Here is a 24911-nt window from a genome sequence, read left to right on the forward strand (position 1 = left end):
CAAAAACAAACTGATTTGTATGGATGAATGTCATGAAACGGGGCTACATTTGCACGTTAATTGTTGCAATTCAGTATCTGCTCTTGAAGTAATATTATCATAGGACAGGTATGCTGTTATGGCTTTTAAATCAGAGGATTTCACCTTCAAACTTTTTTGATCACATAAAGTGCCCCTTCCTTGAAAATTCTGACCCCTGTTTATCAGTGTATTAATACATTGTGCTAATAAGTTGCATGTAATGCGATCTAAAGAGAAGCTGAAGAGACCTGGGTGGACCACACATAAGGCTTCACAGAATGATTTTTTTAAATTATATTTTAACTTTTTTCCTCTACTGTATAAATAAATGCAGAAATGCACAGGAAGACAAAGGATATCTAATTTATGTGAATTACACACACACACACACATTTTCAGAACCTCTTGTCCCATACGGGGTCGCGGGGAACCGGAGCCTACCCGGTAACACAGGGGGTAAGGCCGGAGGGGGAGGGGACACACCCAGGACGGGACGCCAGTCCGTCGGAAGGCACCCCAAGCGGGACTCGAACCCCAGACCCACCGGAGAGCAGGACCGTGGTGCAACCCACTGCACCACCACACCCCCTTTATGTGAATTAAAACTTTGAAAATCTAAAGCGCAAAAGTGCAAAACAAAAAACCCAAATGCACAAGTAAACAAGCCAAAAAAGTGTTAAAGTGTATATATAATTGTTAATATCCTAATGTATCAGTATTAATTATTAATATCACTTTCCTGTTACAATAGGCAACATTGAAAACAATGCAGAAATTGCATTTAATCTATCATTGCATCATAATTTTATAGCAAAGACTCAAAGCAAAATGCTGATTTTTCTTAGGGCCAAGGCTCAATTGATGTTCTGCACTTAAATTTGCATGAACATGCATTCTGAATACTATAATGAATAAAGCCATTCAAAAGCATTTGGACAAACTTAACTGAACCATAATTTTAAACTGGTACAGTAATAGTGAGGGAAAATGCAAATGTGACATTTCCATTATTTAGCATCAGTGAAGTTAAGGCCTTAATGTAAACACTGTTTGTAAACATAGTGGCTGTATTATGCTACATGTTTGCCTCTGGTATAAGCCTTATTGAAAACCATTCCTGCAGTGCCTCTTGTCACCATTTCATGGTACAACAGCAACTGCTCATTACTGGGCCACAAAGGTTTGCCATTCAAGGAGTTCATTGCATCTAAACCTTCAAATGTCCTTTCTTTTTCATTCCATTAACTGACAGTTACCTGACATTGTAGATGTCATATGTAGACAGAGTGGACAGATATAGAAGAAAGTACAAAATGTTAAATATTCCATGTTTGTGTGGAGTTTTCTGGTAAATTGTTTTTCCACAATTGAAAAAAAAAACTGAAGATGTTCCCACTTTAGAGTAAGAAACCTTACTGTAAGGTGTGGCAGCTCAGAACACCTGATATATGTAAAAAGTATTTGTAGTTAAGACCATTTTCTGTGCTTTTGGTCTTCTAAGGATAACATCATTTACTGTTATATCATTTCCTGTAATATGAGCTCACAATTGTATATATGTCACAGTAAACTATACAGGTACACTGATGAAGACATCCTGCCGAGATGCGTCTGTCAACCAGAAACACTACTGAAAACTATTTTGGTAAGGTCTTTTAAAAAGATCTTTAAAATATGTGTTATAAAGGCAGCTCTACTCCATTGTGTCATATCAGCTGAAACAAATGTTTCTCCAAAGCACTTACAATGTGCAGTTTGCATACAAAGGTACTTACAATTATAATACATTAAAAGAATTCATATACATATTTATGTATAGTAGAGCACTGCACTCTGGGTTCAGATGGGGCAAAAAAGAATGCCCAAACAGCATTAATTATAGACATTTATTAGAACACCAGCATACAAAAAAATGATGCTCTCAGTACAAGTACCCCTTTTCCTGATAGATCCTACACTTCAAGCCAACCTTCCCAGCCTCCTTGGCACTTCTCAGGCTTTCTCCATTTTCCCCTCCCAAACACAGTCACCCCATTATATTCCCTGTACGGCCCAACAACGGTTAAACACAATTCCATTTTACCCATAATTCAACGATTTGCAATAAACACATTTTCCTGCCCAAATTCACGGTAATGCAGATCGTTACAATATGTATAACTGTGCGTAGTTACAAAAAAGAATAATAATTTTGCATTTCTTCAAAATGTAACTGGGAAGCAGCAAACATTGTGTAAACCAAGTGGATTACTTTACAGCTGACTGAAACTCGTGGCTTGTTATGATTATGCAATTATCCTTGGTGCAAACTGGCAATGAATGCCTTCAACAGCTTTTCTTTAATGGTCCCTTGCTGTGCTCCACAGACAGCATTTAGAGGGGTCCTTTAGCATTACCGAGCATCCCACGTTCAGCCATATGCCATGTGTAGGATGACCAAATGGGCAGGAGTCTTGGGGGGCAAGATCCTGTTCCTCATTAACGATGATCCTCTTTCCCATTTTCTGGCTTGGTGGTCATAAATTATTTCACCCCGAATGACCCTTCTGACCAGGAAGTGATGGCACAGGGGTCCCGAAAGCAAAAGTGAGTATAGATATGTTTAGACATGAAGTCTGGCCATTATATCCATGTATCATGTATCATGTAATAAGGTGGAATCCCATCTGGGGTATGAACTGCTTATCCCAGCACCACAGTGGCTCCATGCCACTGTGACTCTGGTAGAACTCTAATTATATCAAGATATTTCTCCTTCTGAGTTTTTTCACACTCATAAGGACAAATGTCTATCTGGTGGTATAAAGGAGTTAGTAGTTTATAACCAACAGCACTGAGCTGATTTCTACTTGCACGAATATGACAAGTTATATCTGATAATTAAACATTTATATTTATGTTATGTTGGTCTACTTATTATGTACTGTGCATGCTGACTAATAAAAAACTAATGGCTTAATCATAAAAAGTGCCACATCCATGCCACTGGAGCAACGAGGCACACCTGGGGCTCGGCATGGACAGACACATAAAAGGCTGCAGCAGAGCAAGAGCTGATATGGAACCTTGTTCAGCCTCACGACTAGCAAACTGTGTTACTCAGCCTTGTTGTCTTCCCTGTCCTCAAGTCCTTCTCCCTGCTCCTTTGTCCTCCTCCTTGTACTCCTCGACTCCTTGTGTTCATCGACCTCTTGCCTGTTTACCAACCACGTCTTTTGGGTTACCCTCTTTATCACGAATGCACCTCGGAGACCTGCACCTGTTTGTGACTATGACTCCTGGATTTCCCACAATAAAGCCCCTTTGCTCTGCACTTGGGTCTGTCGACTTCCTTCCGGAACGGAAAATGGCAAAAAGGATGCAAAGTGTTGACTCACAAGTGTTACATGATGGATACTCTCATTACTGAGTTGTACAAAAAGGTTTTAATTCTGAACCAATATTTTCTTACAAATATCTCAGTAACTCAGTGCTTTTTCTACAGCTTCTTACCAGCATAATATGTACCATGGTTTTGCCTATCCCTTCTGGCTTACATGTTTTACTGAGGAGATGATAAATGTGTTTGGCAGCCCAGAGTTGATGAGTTCTTTTCTGACCATAGTTGGAGGACTGAAACAGCTTAGAGGAGACAAGTTTATGAAAAAATGGCAAAAAAACTACTGAGAGGTCATAGCTAGTCAATAAGTTGCATAGTGGTTATATACAAGCATGTAACCTGAAAGGTTTACAAGAAGTCCGTGTTCCCTTTAAGTTGTGCATATGGTTCATTGGTCTCGTGAACATGGTGAAACACATAAAGCATCCATTATCTATTCATCAACAATAGATATAGACAGTGTAAATTGCCTGGTGGCTGCCTCTTCTCATGAGGTCACTATACACTGTTACTGTAAAGGTCTTGCTTTTCTCACAATTTATTCATTATTATTTATTCTCATTCTTTAATATTGTGTATTTAACTTTTTTGTAATCATGATGTGTGCACATATGGCTAAAAATCTTGCACTCAAATAGTTTACTGTAAACAAAGTTTGTATTATAGGAATTTAAAAACAAAAGCTTTAAAGGTCTCAGTAACTCTTAATATTACAGTCATCTATAAGAAATTCCCAGATGCAGGGATGCATGAATGTCCTCATATCTCAGCTGTCCAAGACTGCTATCACGAGCCCTGAAGATCAGACTTGGGATGAACATAGCGTGCGCCGTCCCCGGAGCCAATCAGCCGCGTCAAGCACACCTGAACCCAGTAAACACTAAATCTCCTGCACCATAAAGGCCGTAACAGACAAACATCTAGTTGCGGAGTCCTGATAAATTCTGTACTGCATTTTCTAAATAAATTGGCAAGCTTGACCCATACTTGCTCTTGAAAGACTAGGCCTTTTTTGGAGGCTCCTTATATACTGTAACACGAATACCTCATTTGTTCAACATCACCTATGTCATGGTTTTCATCCTGGAAGGAAGGGGCGGACTCAAGTGCAGAGTGCACAGCGGTTTATTCAGATGCTAGACAGGAATCGTAGTCAGGTACAAGCAAGGGTCTTCGGACTGCAAACGAGGTACACCAGGAAATCCAGTATCGGAGTCGGGAAAACAGGCAGTGGGTCAGAACACTAGTGAGCGGATCAGGTTTCAGGACGGGAGCCGTCTCCGGAAACGAGGGAAGAGGAGGGAGTGAGGGAACAAGGTTCCGTGACACTCATCGTTTGCTTCTGCCTTTTAACCTGTCGAGCCCCAGGTGTATCCGATTATGCCAATGTCGTGGGCGTGGCAACCTATTCACATCACCTTGTTATTTTAAATTGTCACATTGCTATAAACTACTCCTGTCCCAACTTTTTTGGAATGTGTTGCAGTCATCAATTTCAGAATAAACTTATATCTTTAAAAAACAATGCAGCTGATTAGGTAAAACATTAAATACCTTGTCTTTATACTGTTTTTGTTTGAATACAAGTCAAAGTAAATTTATAAATCACTCCTTTTTGTTTTTATTAGGATTTTCCATACTGTCCCAACTTTCTTAGAATTGGGGTTGTAATTGTGTAATTGAAAGTAGAGGTTTAAGGAAATAACAATATGCACAGCAACCCTCAGTGTGCTAAATATGACAACTCCATGATGCTACCCCTTACTAGTAACAGACACTCACTCACTCACCCACCCACCCATCATACAAAACGTCAATGCAAGATGAAGAGTAAATATCATCTCTCTGTCTTACACAGACTCACAAACACTGCAGTGGCTGTCTGCTCCTTGGCTGGAGCATGGGGGGAAATGGGGGAGGATGCTGGCTGCTGCTACTATACCCACCTAATGCTGCTCATGCTCCCCGTCTCAGATCCCAGCTTGCATCGCTCCAGCTGGCTGGCCACAATCTGCCGCTCCGCTTCCAGCTCCCGGGTCAGTCTCTCGAACTGCAGCTCCTGCAAGCAAGCAGAGCGCGAACCGGCTCCAGGTCAGTGCACACGATGTGGACAAGATCATGGTAGGAGCAGTTCTTTCACCTCCTGTCTACCCTGGGCCCCACTTTTGGCTCCTGATCAGGTGGGTGCCTGGTTCACAGAGCCTATGCAGAGACAGCATAGTACTCTACTTTGACATTGTTTGTGTATACATTACATGGCATACACAGCCAGCTCCAAAGTTTAGACTGCGACTTTTTTCAAACTATTTATAGTTTGTTTTGTTTAGTTTACTCTCCCTTCATTCCCCAGTTTATTGCTCTTCTTGAAGACTTCTGTTGTGAGATTTGATATTTGACATTTAGGTTGTTTTTATTATTTGTTGTCTACAGCATATACAGTAAAATTTTCATTTAATAAGAGCATATTAAAAGAACATGCAGTACACTGCAGACAAAGCAAGAGTGTTCCACTGTGTTCTTGCTTTAAGGTATTTTTTTATTTCAAAAATGAACTTCTGCAGCATAGTAAAATAAACAAACAGATGGGTACACGGACAGATAGACAGACAGACTTCAAATTTGATATTGATATATAAACAAAAGCCATGTGTCATCACAATTATTGCAGCAATTGCAATGGTAAAGATCTTAAATGAGTTATATAAAACTGCACTGTTTGTAAACTGCTGGTCTAAAATTCGGGCCTGAAAGTGGCCACGTGAAATGGGTAATAAGTGGCTAATATTCGCATTCTGCCCTGTGTTGCCTTGCAGAGTCACTGGACTATAACTCAGCCGGACTAAGTTTAACCTAGTAATAAAGAATTTAATTAGATGCTAATTAGGCCCAAATTCTCATAGCAGGTGGTTTAATTAAGGTTAGTCTGCAACAAATCAACAGCAGGCTATTTCCCACCTGATCTCACCCACAACTGTCAGAATTGCACCCTCCAAAAAATTCTTAGAGTTTACTGAGGAAGAAGAATCTCATTGCTGTCATGCACTAAGACACACTTTAACCAATAAACCACACTCACAAAGAGCTGAGTGAGTCAGCAGATTTTTGCCTTTAATACTACTAGTACTAATAATAATAATGATGTGCTCATTTTGAGGGATTCGGCTATCCAAAATGTTAAGGTTCATGGACCTGGGAATCGAAGTGTAAAGGTAAAGGTGAAGTGTTTCCCACGCGCACGTGTGTCCAACATGGAGGATCGTGTCAGTTCTCTGGCCGATAATGCCGTGTTGACTATGATGGTGGCAATGATATTCGTTTTCAACAGTCTGAGGTATTAAAGAGCCACTTTATTTCTATGTGTAACAAGGCCAGAAGGAAATGTCGTAATCTAATAGTGTCTGGTCCTTTACCTAGACTCTACATGGGGGGCATAGTGTACCGTAGACTGGTGTCCAACATGTGGTTGGAGACGTGGTGGCGCTCTAATCGTATATCATTTGTTAATAACTAGGATGATTTCTGGGAAAGGCCCAGGTTCTTCACGCGTGATGGTGTACACCTCAACTGGAGGGGTTCGTTTGTTCTGTCCCAGAACTCGGCCTGCAAGCTACAGGACTGACTCATCCATCGGTCATCTCCTTTAGCAGCTGTGTGTATTGATGGGTCTGTTACTCGTTCTAGTACCAGTGGTCGTTTCTCATGTGGTGGAGTTTCTTGTGCCTGGCCCAGTGTGGGCCTCAGAACTTTAAAAAAAAAAGCGATAAGTCCAGCCAAAACATACAAACCATTATAAGGCCACAGCATTTAACTAGACTTAGTCATAGGAGCGTTTGCACCAGAAACCTAAAATACATTAAAACAAACATTCTCAACTTACCACGAGGCCAAAATGTAATATAAATGCTGTCTGTTAAATATTCGTTCACTAACAAGTAAAGCTGTTCTAGTAAACAACTTAATATTAAATTACAAGTCTGATCTATTCTTTCGTATCGAAACCTGGCTCGGTGAGTCCTATACTATTCCGCTAATGGAAGCTGCTCCGGGCGGATATGATTATTTCCATAAATCTCATTCATACATTACAAATAACACCGAGAAATCGTGATAACTTTACCTCATTTGAAGTTCTACAGCTAGATTTCAAGTTAAAACCCAGTATAATTATATTACTTATCTACCGTCCACCTGGACCGTACTCCTTTTTTCTCAAGGAATTTAACAACTTCATAACTGATTTAGTCATTAATCATGACAAAATAATCCTGATGGGTGATTTCAATATTCATATAGACGTGTTGTCGGATACTCTCGCCAATAGTTTTTATGTCTCTCTTAAACTCCATCAGTTTTACTCAAGTTGTTAACGGTCCTACTCATTCCCGTAAACATACGATCAATCTTGTCATAACCTACGGTGTAGATGTTCATCATGTTAATATTATTCCTTTAAATGAGGCTATTTCTGATCATTACTTATTAACCTTTTACCTATACCTAAGACCGAACTGTAAGAAACTTGCCATGGTTCAATGAATCAATTCGTGCAATAAAGTTAGAATGTCGTAAATTAGAGCGTAAATGGCGTTCAACTAAACTAAACGTTTATTATGTAGCCTGCTCCGATTGTCTCAAAAAATAAAAAAAAAGCACTTTTTCACGCCAGATCCGAATACTACACAAAATTAATTGATGAAAATCAGAAGAACCCTCGCTTCCTGTTTAATACCATCGCTTACTTAACTGGTAAACACAAAGATAAACAATGCAATTCTGTTACCATTACTAATGATGAATTCATGTCGTTTTTCAATAATAAATTAGAGAATATCCGCAAATCCATAGTGCCCTCTAGTTCGGTTTTAGCCAGCATAAGCACTTCTGACGATGACAGTATTAGTTGTTCGCACCATCTCAGTATCTTCTACGTAATAACTGTAGAGATGGCATGGTGGCACAGTGAATAGTGCTGCTGTCTCACAGTGCCTGGGTGGTGTGAGAGAACATGGGTTTGATCCCTGCTCAGTCTGTGTGGAATTTGCATGTTCTCCCTGTGTCTCTGTGGCTTTCCTCCGAGTGTTCTGGTTTCCTCCCACAGTCCAAAGACATGCTGTTCAGGTTCCCCCATAGTGTGTGGGTGACACAGAGAGTGTGTTTCACTGATGGATGGATGAGTGACTCAGTGTAAGTAGTGTATCTAGCAGTGTAAGTCACCTTGGTGAATAAGGTGAGTGGGCTAGTAATACTACATAGTATCCATTGTAAGTTGCTTTGGAGAAAAGTGTCTGCTAAGTGAGTAAATGTAGAGGAAATTACTGTGCTAATTTGCTCTATGAAAAGTACTACCTGTCCTTTAGACACAATCCCCACTAAATTACTGAAAGTCGCAGTTTCCGTGCTTGCAGAACCTCTTGTTAAAACGTCGTTACTAAATGCCTGTGTTCCAAAAGCTTTTAAAATCGCCCTTATTAGACCCCTACTAAAGAAACTGGATCTGGATTATAATAACCCATGTAATTAGAGACCCATCTCCAATCTACCATTTTGATCCAAAATTCTAGAAAAAACTGAAGCTTCCAAAATTGTAAAATATCTTAATCATCATAATATATCTAAAAAAATTTCAGTCTGGTTTCTGCACTGGTCACAGCACTGAAATGGCGCTCACATGCGTTCTTAATGATATTCTCATTTCTTCTGATGCTGATAAGATCTCTATTCTTATGTAACTGGACTTGAGTGCTGCATTTGATACTGTAGACCATAGTATCCTACTCAGTAGACTTGGAAACCTGGTTGGACTAAGAGGTACCGTTCTGAAGTGGTTTAAATCGTATTTAGCTAACTGTGAACAATTTGTATTGAAATCTGATGACTGCACCCCCTCCATCTAAACTACGGTTCAGTATGGTGTGTCACAGGGCTCTGTGTTGGGGCCATTACTGTTCTCACTCTATATGTTACCATTGGGTGACATTATTCGCAAACACAATGTGAATTTCCATTCGTATGCCAATAACACTCAGCTATATGTATCGTTCAAGTCTGATGATCCATCACATGTGGTGTCTTTAGCTAATTGTTTTACCAGTATAAAGGCTGGCCAGTGGTGACAGACGAATCCCATGCTGACTGAGGATAATGACCAACTGCCATGATGAACGAGATGTTCCATGTTGAGCTGGGGATTCAAGATATCATTTAGCAACAATATCATTATTACTTGTTAAACTGGCTTACAATTGTTACTTAATCTATAATGCCCAGGAAGAGTGGGCAACCACGGGCCCGTGGACCCCTAGAGATTTTTTTCTCCCTCAACTTTCAGTTGGGAATTTGTATTCCTTTCCCCGGTGGCCAGTAGGTATACTTATAGCTCTATAAAAGTACTTTATTAAAGTAGCCATTAGTCGACTGTCTTCTTTGTATCTGTTTTTCTTGTGTTATGCCTGTGTTAAAGTGCTCTGTGTCACTGCGTGAGAAGAGCGCTCTATAAAAATAAATTGAATTGAATTGAATACATGAACTTTGCATGGGTCTTGGCAGTTGCATAAGGAATCAAGTTCCTGTGCAGGAAATTAAAGTTTTATGCCTTGAGAGACTTTCAAACCAATGTGTGTGTGTGTGTGTGTGTGTGTGTGTGTGTGTGTGTGTGTGTGTGTGTGTGTGTGTATACAGTAATACCTTGCACTACGTCGTTTTATGTTGTGTCAAGTTCGACTTTACGTCGAAAAAAGTGTAAAATCAAATAAAAATAAACATTAAAATATATAAAATAATATATTGTAATCTATAAAATCAATTAAAAGCTTAAAAATAAAAAAAAATTGTCTTATTTACTTGCCATTCGGCGCTGATAACGTTGAGTTCTGCTGCATGGCGTCGTTGTTTGCCGCCAGTCGATTCAAACTTGTGTTTGTGCTATCCACAGTGTCTCGTTTGTGTTGTATTTGTGACTTTAATATTTGCCCCCCATGGCTACAAAGTTTTTTTTGTTTTTTCTTTACTTTACATTAATTGAAGTGTATACACTTAAGGGGAATGCTTATTAGGGGTTTATTCGGGGTCTAAATCAGTTTTTTAGGGGTTATTTTGTTTTCCGTCATTTTTCGACTTAAGTCATGCCCTTTGCAACCAGTTAATGATGTGGGGTGAGGTATTACTGTATATATATATATGCATACACACTGTATATATTTTTACCTATATTTCACTTACTTATATAGATTTTCTTACACACACACACACACACACACACACACACACGTATATGTGTAAATTTGCATCTTATAATTGGGATACAGTTTGCCACATGACATATGAGGGGTAATTCAATCAGGGCAACAAATTCTGGGAAAGAAACAGCAGCAAAAAACGTAGCCCCTAAAGTTAGATCTCAGAAGATACTCTATCTGACTAACTCCACACATCATGCAGCCAGGAACCTCCACGATCTATGAGCTCCACCAAGCTCTGAGCTGCAAACACTGGGGACCAACAGAGTCCATACAGCACACGCAGTTCCTTGCCTTCAAACTTTCCACATGTTGCCCTGCAGTAAATACCTGTTGCTCCCAGTGAGTACAAGAAGGAGAAGAATGAGATGAACATTTACCTGCACATGGACCATAATCCTGAGGACACAGACGTATGGAGCAGTCCAGCTTCTGCTCCTCTTTCACCGACTCCCATTTAGCATCACTAATTGCAAGAATTATAGAAGTTATTTGGGGGAGCACAACTGTAGCAGCGAGTGCCTTCAAGCGGCAATGAACAGGACTTCAGTCAGGCACAAAAGTCTCCATGACAACTGAGAATTTACCCTCCACAATTATTTATGCAACATTTCATCACAAAAGGACCCTCCCACTAAGGCGGCTGCCAAATCTGATAGCTCTCCAATTGCTCTTCTGTCTGCCTCTCCCATCCTCCTCTCCGGTTCCAAATGCCATCTGCACTCCTAACAAAAAAGAACCACCAAAGGGGGGGGGGGGAGTTAAAGCCTGAGAGAGTGGGTAGGAATTGCAAGTGTTTGAGGGTTGAAGCAACAAATATGTTTCCTCCTTTTGGCAGCTGGCCCATGGATCACCCATCTGCCTTCTCCTCAAAGCTTTTCCCATCAGTAGCTGACTGCGTTTACAGTATGAAACGCGCTAATGCACAGTTAATGCCCCCCCTATATTATTATTGTTAGGCATCCTAGAGTCCCTGTCAACTCTTGGTGGCCACACAAACATAGCTTCCCCAGAGATTTCCACGGTATTGAAAAGGATGTGTCATTTGTCTGCATGATTCAGTCCATCTGATTGCTGGTCACAATCTACCTTATCTTTCAACTTCACAAGCATTATACTCTTTTTGAATCTGTTCATTGCATATTTGTAAAGTATGACAACCTCAGGCTTATGATTGGTGCTTTTAATGAGTTCCTATTTGTTTTGATCCAATCATGTGGCAAGAAAGAAAATGAATGTCAGACAGCTAAGTCTACGTCAAATACAGTCATGGAAGTGGAGAAGGTGTTGGTTCCAGTCTGTCTATGAACCACCTGAGTTAACTTGTTGTTATTGCATCAGCAAGTCAATGTCAGCTCTTTTAGAGTGTCTTCAGAAACTTCCCAATGCCCCTTGCTTTGAAAAGGGTGGGTCCATCATCACTGTGATGGGGTCCCTCCGACATCAGGTCATCCTCTTCTTCTTTTTCCTTAAATTTCCCAGAAGTTACACTACTTTCAAGAGAAACCCATCTTCTCGTGGTGTTCCCAAGGTATAATACTCGCAGTGTCATCATTTCTACTTGCACTAAAATTTCTTGTTTTAATTTAATATAAGCTCCAGATATTTTTTATACATGGTATCCTTAAAACTCTCCTCCAAAATCACACTGCTATATATGCCCCTATATAGGGTATAGGGAACCGAACCATGGTTCCTGATACTCCCCACTGTCAAATGAATATTGAATAGCTTGTTTTGCTGGACAAATTTTAATGACCTGTGGTCCAAGTTCTACACACTGCTTCTGCGTTTTCAAAACTGGTTGTTTTAAAACAACAATGGGTGAAGGAACATGCAGTACGCAGCTACCTCAAAAAATTGAATGAGTCCTTTGTGATGGATGAGCAAATGTACCCTGCACTATATACCATGCTTCCAGGTATTCACCAAATTGAACTGGTTACTGATGTGCCTGGATGGATGACTTGTATTGGGTTGACTCGTCTCCACACTTCATGGGAATTGTACACACATACAGTATGCAGCGGGTATTTATGAACTCATCCCAGGATAACAATGTGGACATTACACATTTCAGCCCTATCGACTCACAAAGCATTAAAATACATACATACATACATACACACACACACACACACACACACAGAGTCTGAAACCGCTTGTCCTGAGCAGGGTTGCGGAGAGCCAGAGCCTAATCCGGCAACACAGGACACAAGGCTGGTGGGGGAGGGGACACACTACAGACGGGACGCCAGTCCATCGCAAGGCACTCCAAGCAGGCCTTGAACCCCAGACCTACCAGAGAGCAGGACCCAACCAAACGTGCTGCGCCACCCTCGGCATTAAAATACTGTAACAAAATTTAAAAACAGAAGGGAATAGTGATTTGCCAAGGAGCTTCCTGCAGTATTATGCCAAGGAGCTTCCTGGAGTACTATAGTCTTCTTCAAATTTTTCAAAAAAGATAAGAACTTCACACTGCTAATTGTGGCAAAACTTAAGGAGGGTTCTCCTCTTATACGACACGGTCTTACAGTAATCAAAACAATAAAAATGTCACACCCTTGTCCAGCGGCCGATCGGTGACACCTGCAGCCAATCCAAGGAGTACAGCTTAAAAGGGTGCCCCAGAAGCACCTCATTGCAGAACCTCAGATGGAAAACAGCAGGCTCTTCTCTTTTGCTTCTTGAGTGTGTCTCTCCGGTTGTTTCTGGACCACGAGTATTACTTTTTCTCTTGAACAAAGTGTGCCAATCATTTGACCCCTGAACAACTATTGACCATTTTTGTGCTCAGTCCTTTCCATAAACAAACCCACTGTGCCTGTGTCTGTCGCTCTTTTTGGGCCCCCGATATGACAAAAAGAAGTAAAGAAAGCAGCAAAAATGAGTTATAATTAAAATGGCTATAAAAACTGGATGCCAACCATATTAGATTTTATTGGCATAATACAGTAAAGTATGTATTCAGCAAGTTCACTTCATTGCTTTAATTCCACCATTGCACTGAGCAGTTAGTGCTTTGGATAAGTACTCTATGTTCCTTTTCATAAATTGTCAGTTTTGCATAAAAAAGTGGCATGTATCATTAAACAATTAATGCACTGTGCTCAAAAATGACTCAAATTATTTATACCAACAGTAGAAGGTATATACAAATTCAAAAGAGCCAAAGAGAGAGCACTTTATCTTCATCCTGTGATGAATGGCTTCATTAGGCCATTCTAGAGAGTGGGAATAATGCTGTCCAAGCAGGTGTACCATGATGGAATTCAGTGAGCTCGAGGACCAGCTCGTTTTCAGCCTGAGCCAAAGGAGAGCAAGGTGCCCAAGGAACTAAAAGCGGAACATATTCTCACTTTCAAGAGCGACCAAATCCATGAACACAAAGGCCTGTAACCAGTACCAGGGATTAGCAAAAGTGCAAATGAAGTGGAAAGCCTCTGTTGTGCCTCTGCGTTTTTGAAAAATGTCTCTTTGCTAGACTCACAAAGACTATTTGAATCAGACAACAGGTCTGTGTAGTGCACTATTACATTTTCCTGTGTTTTACATCTCAGTATTTTACCAGCTTGCCTTAATTTTCTTGACAGCTGGCAGACAGATGGTAAGCAGTACACAGAGGGCAATACATTAACTTTACATTCATTCATTAACATATATTTTCATACAAAGATGCATACAATGATTATTGCCCAGTATTTAGCTGATACCTTCATCCAAAGTGACTTACAGTGTTGCATACTCTACAATAAACTCCCTTGAGCCATTCTCCCATTTATACAGCATTGCAGTGTAACATGCACACACACACACACACACACAACTATGGCAATTCAGAGTCACCAATTCAATTAAACCACATTGTGTAAGGAAACCCGCAGCTTCAGGAAAACCCATATGAGGACAGAGAAACGTGCACATTCCAGAAAGACTAAGCAGGTATCGAACGCAGGTTGAATCACACAGCTCAGTATCTATAATGACAAAGTCAATGTAAGGTCAATGACCTTACAAGAAATGGACCACTGATATTGTTTTCTGGCATCACTGTGGTACAGATAATTAAAAACAGGATAAGCTTTTGTTTCTTGGTCATACACTAAGTAAAATTTGGAAGTGCCCTGGTGGACTGATAAAATGCCCAAGCAGAGATTGGCCACTGCTGTGCAGAAGCAGCATACGTCTGCTTTACAGCAAGTTCTGTTCAACCATTCAGTTTGACATGTTTTACAGAGCAGTCCAAGATAGGAGTTCTCTGGCAATCCCTGTGTGGTCAATCAAAGTGAATCCAGTTTTCTTCAGTGACGAGGAAATGAATGCACTTCCACTTCTACTTCCTAACAGAGATTAATGAAATCCTACTCTCCAGGTGGGCACAATCTAAGTCTGAAACAACTATACAGACTGGTGCTCTTTATCCTGTCAATACAGCCTCTTGGTCATGAATATTCATTTTCTGAAAGCTTATAATAGAAAAACAACATTATACTTTATTACATTAAACAATCGCAGACATGTCAGAACAGGACAAAAGGTTCCACTAAAGGAGGACTTCCAGATACGCTCACTCTTACTCATTATGATCCACTGCTTGTCCAAGTTAGTATCACAGGGTATAGGAGACTATCCTTGAAGCACAAGCTACTAGGCTGGAAAAAGTGTACAACCCAGATGGGATGTCAGCCCTTTGATGGGCAGCCAGATACACACTCATTTGCTCACACTCTACAGGTAATATGGAGTCACCAATCAACCCGAAACACTTACCTTTAAATTGTGAAAAGAAACCAGAGCACCTGGCAGAAATCCAGGCAAACACGTGGGAACATGGAAACTCTACACAGACTGAGCTGGATTCAAATCTACGCTCACACAGCTCAGGCATTGTAAGACAGTGGGTTGCTTTTCAAATACACACCTTATTTACCTCAATAACCTGAAAAGTTTCCATAAAATCAGGTTTTAAGTACACTTGAAGGTTTGTGTTATGTACATGCAAGTTACAAATTTAGTAGGTACAAACATTTTCCCATTGATTTATCTTTACTTTCATTTTCTTCACCGCTCTACTTTCAAAAATTTCTCAGTTTCAGAGCAAAATGGCCTGCATTTCTGCTTCCTACAATTAGTTACCAGCAAAGAACTCTCAATATTTAAGGTCAGAAACATTTCACTTTACTCTCTCCATGTAGTTCTCCATTACACTGCAACTCAGTCATCTTTTTGAAATTCACTGTTTCATACTCCTCTGAATACGGATGTACAGAACAATCACAACTCCGTCTTTCATGCATAAATCAAAACAACACACTGGACAGCAGAGGATTTGTTTTTTTTTTTTGGTTTGTTTGTTTTCAGTCATTTTAAACCAGACTTAATGTTAACTTTGTTTCATGTTGTTATAGGATGAAATAAACTGGCATCCCATCCATACTGTATTGCCTCCGGCCATGGGCTGCTGGTATAGAGAAACACAGTATCGCAATGCAATGTCTACAATCTGCCACACAGCAGGCACAGGGCAAACCCACTGCGCCACCATGCTCCCACGGCACGTTATTGGATGAGCTTTTTATGTAAAGAGAGTAAAAAAAATAGAATAGAATAAAATAAAATAAATAAAATAGAAAGTAAATATAAATTATACAGCTAATATTTAATTCATTACAGCTTTCTCAATGTTTTTTACAGAACCTAACCCGTGAGAAAATCTAGGGATTAAGTATTAAGTTTTAATACATTGTGATGGACCCCTCCTTGAACCGCCACCTTACCGTGGTGGAGGGGTTTGAGTGCCTGAATGACTTCAGGAGCTATGTTGCCTGGGGCTATATGCCCCTTGTAGGGTCTCCCATGGCAAACAGGTCCTGGGTGACAGACGAGACAAAGTGCGGTTCAAAAGCCCCTTATGATGACAATTAAACCACGGCTTTTGTTTACCCTGCCCGGTATGGGGTGACCGGGGCCCCACCCTGGAGCCAGGCCTGGGGGGGCTCACTTGCGAGCGCCTGGTGGCCAGGTCTATGCCCACGGGGCCTGGCCGGGCTCAGCCTGAAGCCATGACGTGGAGCCGCTCTTCGGTGGGCTCACCACCTGCCGGAGAGGCTGTAAGGGGCCGGTGCGTTGTGATTTGGGCAAATGGTCGGGGCCGAGCGCCTGGCCGACCCAAACCTCGGGCGCCAACTCTGGCTTTTGGGACTTGGAATGTCACCTCACTGGCAGGGAAGGAGCCTGAGCTAGTGCGGGAGGTTGAGAGATACCGCCTAGATATAGTCGGGCTCACTTCCACTCACAGCTTGGGTTCTGGAACCACTCTTCTCAACCAAGGATGGACTCTCCACTATTCTGGCGTTGCCCAGGGTGAGAGACGGCGGGCAGGTGTGGGCTTATTAATAGCCCCCCAGTTCAGCCGCCATGTGTTGGAGTCTACCCCGGTGAATGAGAGGGTCATCTCCCTGCGCCTTCGGGTCAGGGAACGGTTTCTCACTGTCGTTTGTGCTTATGCGCCTAGCGGCAGTGTAGAGTACCCGGCCTTTTTGGAGTCCCTGGGGGGCGTGCTGGAAAGCACTCCTACTGGGGACTCTGTCGTTCTACTGGGGGACTTTAACGCCCATGTGGGCAGCGACAGTGATACCTGGAGGGGCGTGATTGGGAGGAACGGCCTCCCTGATCTGAACCCGAGCGGTGAGTTGTTATTGGATTTCTGTGCTAGTCACGGTTTGTCCATAACGAACACCATGTTCATGCATAAGGGTGTCCATCAGTGCACTTGGCAGACTCCGAATGGACTATGTTCCACACCTCCATTGTCAGGGCGGCGGTTCGGAGCTGCGGCCATAAAGTCTCCAGTACTGGAGAGGAGAATCCGACCGATAGTCGAACCTCGGATTCAGGAGGAGCAATGCGGTTTTTGCCCTGGCTGTGGAACACTGGACCAGCTCTATACCCTCACTAGGGTGTTGGATGGTTCATGGGAGTTTGCCCAACCAGTTCATATGTGTTTTGTGGACCTGGAGAAGGCATTCGACCGTGTCCCTCGTGGCATCCTGTGAGGGGTACTTCGGGATTATGGGGTTCGGGGCTCGTTGCTACGGGCTGTTCGTTCACTGTATGATCGGAGCAGGAGCTTGGTTCGCATTGCCGGCAGTAAGTCAGACCTGTTCCCGGTGCTCCTCCTGAATCCGAGGTTCGACTATCGGTCGGATTCTCCTCTCCAGTACCCCGGCATAGACTTTCCCAGGGAGGCTAAGGAGTGTGATCCCCTATAGCTGGAACACAATCTCCGGTCCCCCTTCTTAAAAAGAGGGACCACCACCCCGGTCTGCCAGTCCAGGGGCGCCGTTCCCGAACTCCACGCAATGCTGTAGAGGCGTGTCAGCCAAGACAGCCCCACAACATCCAGAGACTTGAGAAACTCGGGGCGGATCTCATCCACCCCCGGAGCCTTGCCACCGAGGAGTTTTTTGACTACCTCAGCAACTTCAGCCAGGGTAATGGACGAGTCCCCCTCCGAGTCCCCAGCCTCAGCTTCCTCTACGGAAGGCGTGTCGGAGGGATTGAGGAGATCCTCAAAGTACTCCTTCCACCGCCCGAGGACATCCTCAGCCGAGGTCAGCAGCGCACCACTTCCACTGTAAACAGTGTTGGCGGAACACCGCTTCCTCCCTCTGAGTCGCCGGACGGTTTGCCAGAATCTCTTTGAGGCCAACCGAAAGTCTTCCTCCATGGCCTCACCGAACTCCTCCCAAGCCCGAATTTTTGCCGCGGCGACTGCCAGAGCCGCGTTCCGCCTGGCCCGTCGGTACCCGTCAGCTGCTTCAGGAGTCCCATGAGCCAGCCAGGCCCGATAGAACTCCTTCTTCAGCTTGATGGCATCCCTTACCTCCGGTGTCCACCACCGCGTTCGGGGGTTGCCGCCGCGACAGGCGCTGGAGACATTATGGCCATAGCTCCGTACCGCCGCCCCGACAATGGAGGTGTGGAACATAGTCCATTCGGACTCAATGTCCCCAGTCTCCCTCGGGACCTGGTTGAAGCTCTGTCGGAAGTGGGAGTTGAAGACCTCTCTGACAGGGGCCTCTGCCAAACGTCCCCAACAGACCCTCACTATGCGTTTGGGCCTGCCAAGTCTGTCCAGCTTTTTCCCCCGCCATCGAATCCAACTCACCACCAGGTGGTGATCAGTTGACAGCTCAGCCCCTCTCTTCACCCGAGTGTCCAAGACATATGGCCAAAGATCAGAAGAAACGACTACAAAGTTGATCATCGACCTCCGACCTAGGGTGTCCTGGTGCCAAGTGCACTGATGGACACCCTTATGCATGAACATGGTGTTCGTTATGGACAAACCGTGACTAGCACAGAAATCCAATAACAACTCACCGCTCGGGTTCAGATCAGGGAGGCCGTTCCTCCCAATCACGCCCCTCCAGGTGTCACTGTCGCCGCCCACATGGGCGTTAAAGTCCCCCAGTAGAACGACAGAGTCCCCAGTGGGAGCGCTTTCCAGCACGCCCCCCAGGGACTCCAAAAAGGCCGGGTACTCTACACTGCCGCTAGGCGCATAAGCACAAACGACAGTGAGAGACCGTTCCCTGACCCGAAGGCGCAGGGAGATGACCCTCTCATGCACCGGGGTAGACTCCAACACATGGCGGCTGAACTTGGGGGCTATTAATAAGCCCACACTCGCCCGCCACCTCTCACCCTGGGCAACGCCAGAATAGTGGAGAGTCCACCCTTGGTTGAGAAGAGTGGTTCCAGAACCCAAGCTGTGAGTGGAAGTGAGCCCGACTATATCTAGACGGTATCTCTCAACCTCCTGCACTAGCTCAGGCTCCTTCCCTGCCAGTGAGGTGACATTCCAAGTCCCAAAAGCCAGAGTTGGCGCCCGAGGTTTGGGTCGGCCAGGCGCTCGGCCCCGACCACCGCCCAAATCACAATGCACCGGCCCCTTACAGCCTCTCCGGCAGGTGGTAAGCCCACCAAAGAGTTGCTCCACGTCTTGGCTTCGGGCTGAGCCCGGCGAAAACGAAACCGGTGGTTTAATTGTCATCATAAGGGGCTTTTGAACTGCACTTTGTCTCGTCTGTCACCCAGGACCTGTTTGCCATGGGAGACCCTACCAGGGGCATATAGCCCCAGGCAACATAGCTGCTGAGATGATTCAGGCACTGAAACTCCTCCACCACGTTAAGGTGGCGGTTTGTGGAGGGGCAAAACAAAACAATAACAATAAATAATGCTAATAACAATAACAATAAATAATGGTAACAATAAATAACAACAGACAGTCAGAGTACTTAAAACTGAGTATTCTTAAAGTGACAGTGTAAGTAATGTGCCGATGTGCTTGGTGGGACCAGTCCAACTCTAGTTACAAAAGGTGGCACATTGGTGGGTGTTGTATGCTGTTTATAATAAAACTTTATGTTCTCTATGAATTGAAACATGGCATATTTCAAACAGTACAAACTGCATTACATTATATACTATGTTCTGACATAAAGAGAACATTTATTTTGATGCTGTAATTTCTAATTTATGTCGTGTATTTTAGCACATTTCATGCACAGAGGAAAAACAAACTTTAAAAAGTTTTAGCAGCAGCAAGAGAACACAATCCAGCTGTATAGTGTATTAAAATAATTTCCATACCTCCATTTAATTTTGGATTATTTTAGTTCCGTGAACCCTATATTAAATGTGAAATATGAGATATGTCTTGCGTTGCCAAATGTAAGCAAATGGTTAAAAGGACTTGCATCAGTTTCACGTAATGTACCAGTGTTATGTGATTAGTTCCATTTATCTGATTCAGCACTTACCAGGCACAACGACCCACAAAACTTTCAGCTCACTCTTAGTTTGAGAGGCTGTCTAACAAAAATGCATCTGAAAAAAGGATACCCATATAATAAGAATAAGGATACCCATAAAATAAGGATACCCATATCTTCATTAAGAAATTTGATATGAAATTGAGTATTTTTGTGTAGGTTTATACAACCCCAGTTCCAAAAAAGTTGGGACAGTATAGAAAATGCTAATAAAAACAAAAAGAAGTGATTTGTAAATTTACTTTATGTGCTGGACTCTTAAGTTCAGGTTGAATTGGGACTTTTATTGTGACGTGTTTATTTTGACACTCCCATAACGTGGAGCGAGTTTCCAGTTCTACGAGGAAGTTGTCCATGCCTGTTCTGTGTTCCAGTAGTGTGATGTGTCCCACGTGCTTATGGTCATCCATGTCCATCCTATCTTCAAAAGTGCTTTGAAATGCAATCTGAACATTTTATGTTTTTAGTATTTCAAATGTGACGATTTATTGAGTTAGCAGTTCTGTGCTCATGCAGTAGTTGATTAGTTCATGTTTCAGCATATTTAATTATTTCATTATTAATCTATTTATTGTAATATTTGCTGTGTAAATTGAATAAGAAATTTGTTTATATATTTTTCCTTTCTTTGTAGTTTCACACTTTGCATGATAAACTTCATAAACCGCATCTCTGTCTCCATGGAGTTTATTGTGGCAGTGTTTAGCGGCTGGTTTGCTGGATTAACGTTAGCATCCGGCGGGTCCAGTGACAGTGAAAAGACAGCACAGTGAAGTCATCCATAGTATGCAGAAGCTCTAGAGCCAGCTTAGTTATTGCTAAGCACGTGCAAGGGTGGAGGCTGCACAGGCAAGAGTTGCATATGCTAAAAGAGATTGAAATTAAAGTTGAACAAGCTTGACTCCAAGCAATATTGGAGGCACTATGGGAAGAGAAAGAAAAAGATGCAGCTATTACAGAAACAGCAATTCTAGAAGCAGGTTTCATAGAGATAGATCGTGCATCGGTGTCAAAGTCTTCAAAAGGCTCTTCTAAACAGTTCAGCCTTCAACGCACCGTAGACTATGTAAGGAACCATGCTAAAGCTGCAGCTGCTGCTCCTCTCGCTACACAGCAGGAAAAGTGTTCTCCTTCTCTCATTCCCCGAGTTGCTGAAGTGCCTAGCAGAAGCCCTTAAAGCAGTCCTGAGCATGAAACAAATACTTATGACCTTGCCAAATTCCTTGCACATAATCAGATAGTGACTTCTGGGTTGAGTTCCTTCATCAACAAACCTATGAATTATTGGGCTTGGAAATCATCTTTCAAAAGTGCCATTACAGACCTCGACCTGAAGACAGAGGAAGAAAGAGATTTGCTTATTAAATATCTTAGAAGAGAATCCTGCAAACCGACTCAAAGAATGAATCAGTAAAACATTAACCACCCATCGGAGGGCCTATGTATGGCTTGGGAGAGACTAGAGGAAACATATGGCTCACCAGAGGCCATCGAACAAGCTCTTTTTGCCAAATTGGAGAGCTTCCCTGAAATAATGAGTAAAGGTCCATTTAGGATGCATGATCTAGGGGACATACTTAAGAGAGAGAGGCAGCCAAGCTGCATGACTATCTACCAGGATTGTCAGATCTTGACACCAGTCATGGAGTCAAGTGTGTGGGGCTGGAATGAGTGCGAACGCATATTCCAAGATTTGTTTGATTAACATCTATCCTGAGGGCTGCAAAGAGGAATCAAAAAGAATGTATAGCATTCTGGACTAATAGAGCAACCGCTCGTTAGTGAGATCAGAATTCTTTGAAGGCTTCAATATCAAAGGACCTTCCTTTCCATATTCACTTAAGATGTGCTGGATTGAAAGAGACTGCAGGAAGGAGAGCAAGTGGCTACATTGTGGAGTCAGCGGATAAGAATGTAAACCTTCACCTTCCAACGTTGCTAGAATGCAATCAGATTCCCAATAACCGGTCTGAAATTCCCGCCCCAGATGGAGCACGTCACTTCAGTCACTTCAAACGTATTGCTGACGAAATTCCAGCTCGTGATCCAGATGCTAGCATCCTCCTCCTCCTTGATAGGGACCTCATTAGGGTTCATACAGTCCAACGACAGATCAATGGTCCACACAGCGCTCCATTCACCAAAAGTTAAGACTTTGGATGGGTTGATATTATAGAAATGTGTCTTGGAGGTGCTCATCAACCTTCTCATGTGAATGTTTTCAAGACTTCCATACTTGAGAGTGGTTGCCCTAGCTTCTTCCATCCCTGCGAAAGTCATGTCCATGTAAAAGAGTGTTATGGCAACAGTCTTTTGCTTCGAAACCACCACGGATCTGATGGTATCAATGATGCTTTACTTACCTGTGGAGTGAAAAGCTAGGCCAATCAATCTTCATTCGTACTCTCAGAGATCACAAGCTAGCATTGTCGAAGGATCACGACAGGTTTCTGCGAATAATGGACAAAGAGTTCCGTAGAGAAGAATTCAATGGCTGGGTGGCTCCTTTACCATTCCAAGTGCCAAGAAGAAGGTTCCCAAACAACAGAGAGTATGCCTACAGTCCCCTTACTTTGCTTCGTCACACCTTGGACAAGCGTCCTCAGATGAAAGCACATTTCCTTGAGTTCACGGAGAACATGCTCACCAATGAACATGCAGAAATTGCTCCACCACTCAAGAAAGACCAAGAGTGTTGGTATCTACCTCTGTTCGGTGTTTTTCATCCAAAAAAGCCAAACCGGATCCGTGTAGTCTTTGACTCCAGCACATCTTATGACGGTGTCTCTCTGAATGATGTGCTACTTAAGGGGGCAGACCTTAACAACAGCCTTCTGGGAGTGTTGCTCAGATTTCGGAGAGAAGCAGTGGCCATCACCGCAGACATTCAGCACATGTTCCACTGCTTTATTTTCAGAAAGGACCACAGAGATGTCTTGTGCTTTCTCTGGAATCAAGACAATGACCCAGGTAAAGAAATGGTGGATAAACAGAATGCATATTCATGTGTTTGGCAATAGACCCTCTCCAGCTGTTGCCATCTATGGTTTGCGGAGAGCAGCCAAAGAAGAAGAAAAAACTGTGGTAGTTATGTGAAAGAGTTTATCAATCGAGACTTCTATGTCGACAATGCCCTGAAATCCTTTCCCACCGAAGCAGCAGCAATCAGTGTCCTTAAGTGAACTCAAGACATGCTTGCAGTGGCAAACCTTAGGCAACATAAGATAACCTCCAAATGACCTGCAGCGACTGAGACATTTCTCCCTGAAGATCGGGCTGTGGATGTCATGAATGTCGACCTCTTATTTCAAGATACTTCAATCCAACGTAGTTTAGGAGTGTCTTGGAACATAGCATCAGACGCCTTTACATTCCAAGCTGTTGATGATAAAAAGTCATTCGCTCGCAGAGAAGTGCTGTCTATATAAACAGCCTATTCAATCCATTTGTTTCATTGCTCCTGTCACCATTCAAGGCAGGCTGCTTCCAACTTTCCATGCTGGCTAAAGACTGGGATTCCCCTTTGCAGATGACATAAAGCCAGAATGGATATGATGGAGGGACTCCTTACAGTACCTGCAGGAGCTAAAGGTATCATGTACTTACACATCTGTCTCTACGTCAGAGGTTCAGACCAGGGAGCTGTGTATATTTGCAGATGCATCCATGAAAGCTGTAGCAACTGTGGCTTAATTGCGATCCACATCCAGCAACGGACAGACAGAAATTGGCTTTGTGTTTGGAAAGACCAGGCTAGCACCACAACCAGATGTCACTGTTCCGAGGTTGGAACTGTGCGCAGCAGTCCTCGCAGTTGAGATTGCAGACATAGGTGTAGAAGAAATGGACTTGCAGTTCGACAGGATCCAGTTCTTCACCGACAGTAAAGTTGTTCTCGGATATATTCACAACCAAACAAGATGCTTTTATGTGTATGTGAGCAACAGAATCCAATGCATTCTGGATCGTATAGGCTGTTTACTATAGCCTATTGTCTACTGCTTTCCAGTGGAGGTATGTTTCTTCAGATGCCAACCCTGCAGACCATGGGTCCAGATCTGTAGCAGCCAATCGCCTTAGTAGCACAACTTGGCTTACAGGGCCAGACTTCCTTCTCAACCTCTTGCCTCAAGAGAACTACGATCTTGTTGACCTGGCATCAGATCCAGAAGTTCGACCACAGGTAACTTCATGTCTGACTATTGTATCTCATCAGTTCCTGACTCCCAAAAGATTTGAGCGCTTTTCCAGTTTCAGCAAATTAATCTGAGCAATTGCTTGTTTGAGCCACATCTCCTAGTCATTCTCTCATTTTGCACGAGAGTCCGGATGTAGTGGATGGTACCTCTGCAGTAAGAACCCTACAAGAGAGGAGTTGGAAAAGGCCAGGACCATCATCTTAAGAACTGTTTAGCATGCAGCTTATCCTCA

General features: G+C 42.9%; 1 protein-coding gene and 1 long non-coding RNA gene across 2 annotated transcripts in view; one reads left to right on the forward strand and one right to left on the reverse strand.

The window, feature by feature from the left end:
• Nucleotides 1–24911, reverse strand: part of LOC108933734 (catenin delta-2-like) — a 340497-nt gene that overhangs the window by 232494 nt on the left and 83092 nt on the right. Inside the window, exon 3 of the mRNA XM_029259061.1 lies at nt 5347–5459. Coding sequence (XP_029114894.1) covers nt 5347–5459 — 113 coding nt within the window. The remainder of the gene's footprint in view (nt 1–5346; nt 5460–24911) is intronic.
• On the forward strand, nt 1597–5437 carry LOC108933735 (uncharacterized). The gene is made up of 3 exons (XR_001966084.1): nt 1597–1666; nt 2576–2607; nt 5375–5437. It is a non-coding gene; the product is annotated as an uncharacterized LOC108933735 (long non-coding RNA).

The sequence above is a fragment of the Scleropages formosus genome, chromosome 16 (genome assembly GCF_900964775.1).
Source record: "Scleropages formosus chromosome 16, fSclFor1.1, whole genome shotgun sequence".
Taxonomy (NCBI): domain Eukaryota; kingdom Metazoa; phylum Chordata; class Actinopteri; order Osteoglossiformes; family Osteoglossidae; genus Scleropages; species Scleropages formosus.